Here is an 8,527-nt window from a genome sequence, read left to right on the forward strand (position 1 = left end):
CCCCCCCCCCCCCCCCCCCCCCCCCCCCCGCCCCGCCCACCCGCCGATATCTCCCTCCCCGGGCATGACTGGATAGGAAGTTCGGAGCAGTAGCGATTTCTTAGTTTGGGGGTAGTTTCGGTGGTCGGTTAAATGTGCTATTGCTTGTACCAACGTGCCTCTTCTGGAGATCTCTGGGTTGCCTGGAGAGAACTCTCTGGAATGATTTTTAGTTAGGGGGGGTGAAATCCACATGGCAGCCAGTTGGCCTCCCGTGAGCTGAGAGCTGCAGCACCTAGGATGACGGGGCGGATACCGTACCCGCTGCTGAGCTAGACCCTGCGTGCCCAGCGATCGCTCCTTCGCTCGTGATTGGTCGTGGTTGAGAAGAGGGGCCTGGGCTCCTGGCAAACACTGGAGGAGAGGCGGGAGAGCAGGAGGGCGGGGCTCCCTGCTTCGCCTCTGATCTTGGCATTTCCAACAGTTGATCCATTTGGCACCGGAGACCTCAGGAGACGCTTGTTGGTCCTTTAAGGAAGTTTCCATTTTGGTTTTTGTGGATTTGTGGAACCGGTGGGTCTGAGGCCTGGACCAAGGACCACTTACTCGATCCGTGAATTTTTAAGCTACGTACCAGGCCTTTGATGGCACCTGAAGCCTTGGACATGTTTATGTCAGGACAGCGGGGGGGGGGGGGGGGGGCGGGTTCCCTTCACGCCTGAAGTTCAGTATGTAAGTTGCATAATTGCCAGTTTTGACGGCGAACATTTAACTAGTGACTTTTAACTCCCGACTTTCTAGAATTTCGTGGGGCAGAATTTTAAATTGTTGGGATGATGGTCAGTTAGATTCGCAGTCTAAAGATTTGAAGTCTAAATCTTTGAAAGTTGAAGGGCAATTTGTTTAACCCCGGAAAGGCATGTTTTACGAAAGAACTGATTTGGGAGGGTCTTCCAGAAGTTAGTCTTTACCACTGTGATTTTCTGCTTAGCTAGAGATACTGTGTGTCATAAAAAGGCTGTCCGAGCTTTGTGTTGTGGTTATCTGGTCCTTAAGGTTCAGAAACACCCTCTGTGTTAAATAGACCACCTGCGTGGCTGGAGACACTCGAAGCTTTCCCTCCCGATAAAAAGGCTTCTGTTTCTTAGGCTAAAATGCCAGTGTGCAACCACATGCTTGTACGTTTAGTGGTGATGGTTAAATTTTCTATGAATTGAATAAATCATGTTTTTAAAAAAGTTAATGAGGCATTTAATTAATTAACAATGTCGGGTTTATGGCCTTTATGGTTACATTTTGCGGTTAATGGCATTCGGCTTATAGCCGCTTAACAGAGAATTGTCCAATGAAAACAGTTTAATTTTGTTTGGAAATGGGTGGGCTGCCCTTCAAACACTCCCACTTCTAGTGTGGAGAAGAAGCCACGAACTGTGGTGGGTAGACAGATGTGCCCAGCCCCTTCGCCAGTGTCTCTGTGGCTGACAGCAGTGGCCAGTCCAGAGGGCGCTGCCCCCTTCCCCCCCGCCCTCAGCGAGGAGGGTGTACTTGGCCAGCCCGCTTGACCCTAACAGACTGGGCCTCGCGGGATGCTCATTGCAGCTGGATTGGTCCCTCTCACAGGGGCCCCCTTGGGCCTTCTGAATCTTCCCCACAGACCGGCTGCCGGAAGATTTGAGCTGTAGGTCTAGGACTCAATGTTCATTGAACTTGGGGCTCAACCTCTCTGGACCTCAGTGTCCCCAAGTGTGGAATGAGAACAGTACCACCTTCCCTTCCTGCTGTGCCGCAGGTTACTGTGGGGTAACAGGCAACATCCTCATCTGGGGAAACTGAGAAGTGCTATGAACAGCACAGGGCAGTTAGGGCGGCCCCGTGGGCGGCCGGGGCCTGCTGCCTTTCTTGCCGCCCTCCAGGAAAGGAGAGTCAACTCACCCACCAGCTTGGCTGTCCTTTCCTTTCGAGGTACCCTCAAAGCAGCCCGGTAGCGACGCAGGTTTCCGGGTGAAGGCCGTAATTGTCAGAGCAAATAAACCCTGGGTTGGTAGGACCCCAGGCAGGCCGCCGGGGCCCGGGGAAATTGATGTGCGCACGGCAGTCGGTGGCGCTCAGACCTGCTCCCAGAGCCACGTGACGAGGCCTCTCCCTGGCTGGGGCACACAACTCATTAGCTTGCAGCCGTCCACTCGAGTCTGGCTAGTGAGGGCCTGCGAAAAGAGCAGCAGCTTCATGTGGTATCCTGGATACCAGGGCTCGGGGCAGGTGGCCTGGGAGCCCGGAGGATTGTGGGCTTTCTGGCAGGTTGGGCTCCGAACGAAGAAACGCATCTGTGGTGTGGGCATGCCTTCTTTCTTCCGCCTCCTGTTTTGGAGGGGAGCTGCCGCGGTGACCTGAGGCAACAGGACACCAGTGGCCGGGTTTACCAGCATGCAACATTAGGTTCACAGGGTGAGCATATGGAACATTCTAGTTAGCTCCCAACTAACTGGTCACTTTTGATTGATGGGTCCCAGGAAGGGCCCAGGAGGTTTGCAGAGCCCACCTTACATCTGCGGGTGGCTGGAATGACCCCTGTTTGGGGTTTAACAGATGAGTTATTTCAAAGTTGTCACAGGGAGGCCTGCTCTGACCCCGTCCACCTCCTCCTCTGCAAGTAGACCGCGTGTAGGCCAGCCCCGCCTACCCCCAGCTCTGGGAACCTGACAGCTCTCTGCTGGGCATGACTGGTGGGAAAACAGTGTCATGTGTTTTCTGGTGGCAAATGCTGTTCTATGTGTTTGAAAACTTTCTTAATCAAGGTAATAAAACATTGAATAAATTACTGCTCTGCTTACTGGGAGCGGTTCATATTAATATTTTAACACGCCAAAGAAGTCAGATTAATAACAGTGATTCTAATGCAAACCGTTGACACAGAATACCTTCTGAGACGGTGGGGGGGAACGGTGAACTTGTTTTATTTAGTTCTCGAGATGTGTAGGTTGCAGCGTGTGGTTTTTCGGATCCCTGTCATTAACTTAAGTAACTATGAAAATATTATATATTGATTCTGTTCCCAGTGGGGTGGCGCGAGGTCAAACAGAGGGTGAGGTTATCTGAAGCACTTGGTGTCCTTTCTCGATGTTCGATGTGGTGCAAAGAGAGTGCCTGTCTTGTACGCTACTTACCCTGTAAGCAGGAGCGTGGGAGGACCCGGCTAACCTAACCCACCATCCCTCCCCTCTCTACGTGAAGGAATGTTCTCGGCTGATTTAATCTCTGTGCATCAGTCATCCACGCTTTTATCTGGACTTGTGTTTCTCTCCACTACCACCTACTGAATGGACCCGTTGACTCCATCACACGTGCTCTTGCCACTTCACCAGCACGCCAGCCTCCCCCCCCACCCCCCCCACCGCCGGCCCACGCTGCTCGTGGGCTCTGGGCCCCGGGGGTGCATGCCCTCTGAGAGCAGGCACTGCCAGGCTATGGCGAGGTCACCCTTGCAGGGTTCCTGGTGCAGTGGTCTGATGGCATGCCCCCCCCACAGGAGGTGGTCTTGTACTGCCTGGAGAACAAGATTTGTGACGTGAACCATCGAGATAACGCGGGTTACTGCGCCCTGCATGAGGCTTGTGCAAGGGGCTGGCTCAACATCGTGCGGCACCTGCTCGAATACGGCGCAGATGTCAACTGCAGTGCCCAGGACGGAACCAGGTCAGTGACGGTGGTTCTCGGGGCACGTGGAAAACCCCAGAAGGAAAGGTGGAGAGTGATAACCTAAGCACATTGATGGTGGAGTCTTATAGAATGGAATCGAACAGACCTTTCTGGCAAACGTAGATGGAACTTTAAAAATTACTAAGGCTCCCCCGGACAGAAGGCCCTGAAGATGTCGGAGCCTGTGTGAATAACTGAGAGTGTTGCTTTTTAACCCCTGCACCCTTGGTCAGCATCTAGGAAATGGGCGTATTTAAAATACATGTGAATTGATAGTCTCAGGAATACAGACAGAGGACCAACGGCCACTGGCTCCGTAGGAGCTGCCGTGTCCACCCACATCCCTGGGCCTGTCCCTTACCCTGTCCTTGACCTCGGGTCAGAGGCCCAGGTCGGAGTCAGCCCAAGCGTCTTTCCTGGTTGTGTGTGGGATGCAGCCGGGAGGCGGGGCATAGGGCTTTCCTGACAGGCATACAATTAGCCAGACCGCAAGGTATTTGGTGTCTCATGGTTTCCAAATAGCATTCCCTCAGGATGGGACTGCGGGCAGCCTTCTGACCCCAGTGGACACGGGCTGGAGAACTCTGTACCCTCCTGAGACCTCACCCCAGGGACTCTGCTCCTGGGCCAGAGGCGTGATCGTTCATCTCTAAGCTTGCTGACGTGCGGCTTTCTGGAGAGGCTCCGCTTTCTTTGTACCTAGTTTCTTTTTTAAAAAGGAGTAGGATTTTATTTATTTATTTTTAACAGTAGAACAATTGCCTGATGTTTTGGCTTCCACAATGGTGTGGTTCTCTCCCGCCACCGTTTATGGCCCCCCCCCCCGCCATAAATTCTTTTTTCCCCAGCCTGTGTCACTACTTAAGTTCATTGAAAACGGTTTCTTTTTAGCTTGAGTTCCTCCTTGGGGCCTGGATTAAAATCGATTTGCATTTGAGAATTGGGCTTGAAATAATCCCTTGCACCTACCTTGGAAAGGGTTACGTGTAGACCTAACAGTAGAGTGAGTCGTGGCTTGACCTCAGGCTCCTCGCCATGCCTCCGTTTCCCTATCCGGATCGGCAGCGGCACACCTCGTTGGGGAGGGGTGTGCCTGGGAGGCTTGGCGCGCGCACATCCAGTTTCGCCTGATGTCAGAGGCCGGCACAGGCTTAATCCCGCGACGCGTCTCTCCTAGACCTCTTCATGATGCCGTTGAGAATGATCACCTGGAAATTGTCCGCTTGCTCCTCTCCTATGGTGCTGACCCCACTTTGGCTACGTACTCAGGTAGAACCATCATGAAAATGACCCACAGCGAACTTATGGAAAAGTTTTTAACAGGTACGACAAAGTTCAAGAAACAGTCTTAGGCCAGCCATTCAGATGGTTTCTTCACACACTTCTGTGCGGGGACTACCCCTCACTCACGGGGCCCACCCTTCTTCGCCCCCAGTGACGCTTGCTGGGGAAAGTTAGTCTATCAAAGAACGGATACATAATTCAGAGCAGAGATATGTGCTGTCTTGTGAGGGCTGAGAAAATTCTTAGCTTGCCAGTCTAGCCTTTTTGGTGGGCCAGGGGCAGCAAGGGTGGTCCGTCTGTCTGGAAGGCAGGTGGACGGGTATGTAGGTCCAGTCCCATGTGGCTGAGAACAGGGAACTGGAAGCGCGCCCAGCTGTGGGGTAGACAGGAAGTGACATGCCCGCCCTCACAGGGACATGCCCCTACTGCGGTCAGCGTTTCATCCCCCCCAGCGGGCTTTATCTTGTTTTCCTCTCTCCAGATTATTTAAACGACCTACAGGGTCGCAGTGACGAAGACTCCAATGGCTCTTGGGAGTTCTATGGCAGCTCTGTGTGTGGTGAGCAGTTGTCCTTTTTTGTTCAGTGGCAAGTGAATGAGTTACAGAACATTTCTCTCTGGTGTGGGTGAGGGGTGGCGGGCAGTGGGTGCCGTAAGCAGGGCTGAGTTGGGCAAGAATTTTTAAAGAGTCCTCTTTTGACAATAGTTGACCTCTCACAGCAGCTTGCTGATTTCTTTCTCTCTTGTTTGCCCTCCATTAGAACCAGATGATGAAAGTGGATATGATGTTTTAGCGAACCCCCCGGGACCAGAGGACCAGGATGACGACGATGAGGCCTACAGCGATGTGTTTGAATTTGAGTTTTCGGAGAGCCCCCTCTTACCATGTTATAACATCCAAGTGTCCGTCGCTCAGGGGTGAGCATGACCATCACGTGCTTGAGAACAAGCTGGGCTGCTGCGGGGGCGGGGGCGGGCAGGAGTTAGAAACCCCTTTCAGCAGATGAGGGTGGGTGGGTGAATGAATCCCACCAACCCCACATGCTGCAGTAGATCCTTTCTAGAAAAGGTGTGGAGGGGGGTAGTACAGCATGATCTAACTGCCCTTATCAGGGACCGCCCCCGCCAAGCCCAAAGGACATTGAATTCAGTGGCTGGAATTTCACAGAAGAGTTGGGGCAGCTTGGATCCTTAGGCCACTGAACTCTTTCGGAAGGGGTCTTCTTTAGGAGCCCCCCGCGACAGGCCACCGTAGGGACCTTCCAAGGCACTTTAGGTCTATTGGCCTCTGGTGATAGACCCCCTTCTCGTGTGAGACTGAAAAGAACATTATATGGTACCTGGGATCTTGAGTGTCATCAGATTTGGTTAGACCCAGTGTTGCCCCCATGGCTGGGCCATTGGGCCGCAGATGACCAATCCCTTGGGGGCGTGTGCACGACAGGAGACTCTTCGGCTGTCGGTTGACACAGGTGCTTAATGAGTAACATCCTCCTCAGGCTCCAAAGTTGTAAACACGTATGCTGCTACAGGGACATTTTATGCGTAATAGAAATCATAAAGTGTGGCAGCGTGTACGGAAGGAATGTAACACCTTCCCCCTCAAAGGCGTCACTCCCCAAAGCGCTGAGGGATGGGGGCGGAGGCGCGGGGAAGGGAAGGCAAGTCAGCCGGCCTTCCGCGTTGGTGATGCTCCATTCGGGAGGGTCGGGGGAGAGGACAGGAGCGACCCAAGGGGCCTCGGTGAGCGGCTCCGGGGCTGGGATGCAGAAGGCTTCCCACAGCGACAGTAGCGAGGCGCTCGCCTTGGACAGTGGTGACCCGAGCTGTGGCCAGAGCCGAGTGAGCAGGTGTTTGCCTGTCAGCCTCGGGCGGCACCGTGGCACCCCGAGGTGAGGCCCCTTCCGAGGTGCCGTCCCTGCTCCTGTCAAAGTCGGCCGCTCCTCTGTCGGTGGTCACTTAACAAATCTGGTCGCGTCCCGCGTTCTCGCCTCCTAAAGTAGATCTTCTAGGGATGGTGAGAAACGAGAAACGGGGGCGGGGCGGCGGTGTCCCAGCAGAAGTGACCGTGTCGTGTCCGTCCCCCGTCGCGGCCGGCCCGTCGGCGTGGGGGTTCCTAGCCCCGAGCGCCTTCAGGTTGGCCCAGAAACTCGAGCCACTCTCCCGTCTCGTTCGCAGGCCTCGAAACTGGCTACTGCTCTCGGATGTGCTCAAGAAGCTGAAAATGTCCTCCCGCATCTTCCGCTGCAACTTCCCAAACGTGGAAATTGTCACCATCGCTGAGGCTGAGTTATACCGGCAAGTGTCGGCAAGTCTCTTGTTCTCCTGCTCCAAAGACCTGGAGGCCTTCAACCCAGAAAGCAAGGAGCTCTTAGATCTGGTGGAGTTCACCAGCGAGCTGCAGACTCTGCTGGGCTCGTCCGTGGAATGGTTGCACCCCAGCGACATTGCGTCGGATGACTACTGGTGAGCTCGCCGGCCGTGTACAGTGTGTCATAGTGTTAATCTTTGTGCATATGTGTCATAATACGACTATTTCTGTAAAGAAAGGACACTATTACATATGGAAATATCTCTTCTTTATATAAGAGAAATGACTCCAGTCAGAAGGACTTAGCAACATGTTGTTTTTTTGTTTCTGTTTTTGTTTTTCTTCTGTTTTTTTTCCTTTTCAAACTTCTCAGCCCGTCTTTATGAAGTTGTTCCAATGTTTCTTTACTTTTCAAATGCACACCTGCCTTGGGATCTGTTCGTTTTTACTTGGAACATTAGTTTCTTTCCACTTCTTTTTTAAAAGGAAAAAAAAAAATGAGCAAAAGGAGCTGCACACTTGGACTCAGTGTCACACAAGCTGTTTCAAGTGTGGCCAGAACCACGTGGTTAGTTTGGGGATGTGAATTGGGTGAAGGCACTTGGTAATTGTTGTAACTTTATGTTTTGTTTACAGAGTACCTGCTCAGGCCAGGTAAATGCTATTGGATGTAATCCAGTAGCGTGTAATATAAATTCAAACCATATCCACACACAACAACTAATTGTATGAAACTTTTATATCCTAATTTAAAAGCTGTGAAATTAGTTTTCACGCATCAAACCGGATTGTTTATATGTTTAAACATTTTATGCTCTTATTTAAAGAAGACTTTGAGCTATTTTTTTCTGTACCCTGTAAAATATTGAAAACTAACATAATATGTTGAGGTTGCTTGAAAATGTACATAAAACTAAAATTTTCTGAATTGTGTGTTTATGTTTGAAATCTGTGTTTTAACTTTGTAAGTAAATTCTCTGCCTTTGTATTTATATTTTACAAAAATTTTCTTAAAAGGCAATAAACCTGTTGAGGAAAGGAGAAAACCGAAGTATCTTGTGTCCTATGTTTTCCTACAACATTACTGTTGTCACAGATGCTTTTTAGGCAGTTCCCCACAGAGGACTTCAGAGGAATTTATAGTCTCTGGAAACCAAAGCGGACCGAGGATACTCAGAACACAGTTTGGAGTCCTATCCTAAAAGCTCAGTATGTGGGCATATATCTTGATGTCTCTCAGATCCTTCTCTTCCCAGT

General features: G+C 51.6%; 1 protein-coding gene across 3 annotated transcripts in view; it reads left to right on the top strand.

Moving 5' to 3' along the window:
• Nucleotides 1-8,315, top strand: part of BCOR (BCL6 corepressor) — a 43,129-nt gene extending 34,814 nt beyond the window's left edge. For all 3 annotated transcript variants that reach the window (XM_044911746.1, XM_044911747.1, XM_044911748.1), the window contains 5 exons: nt 3,506-3,672; nt 4,853-4,998; nt 5,441-5,518; nt 5,721-5,877; nt 7,138-8,315. In XM_044911746.1, the coding sequence (XP_044767681.1) occupies nt 3,506-3,672; nt 4,853-4,998; nt 5,441-5,518; nt 5,721-5,877; nt 7,138-7,429 (840 nt within the window). In that variant the 3' untranslated portion in view covers nt 7,430-8,315. The remainder of the gene's footprint in view (nt 1-3,505; nt 3,673-4,852; nt 4,999-5,440; nt 5,519-5,720; nt 5,878-7,137) is intronic.
• The last annotated feature ends 212 nt before the right edge of the window (nt 8,316-8,527 follow it).

Source organism: Neomonachus schauinslandi, chromosome X (genome assembly GCF_002201575.2).
Source record: "Neomonachus schauinslandi chromosome X, ASM220157v2, whole genome shotgun sequence".
Classification (NCBI taxonomy): domain Eukaryota; kingdom Metazoa; phylum Chordata; class Mammalia; order Carnivora; family Phocidae; genus Neomonachus; species Neomonachus schauinslandi.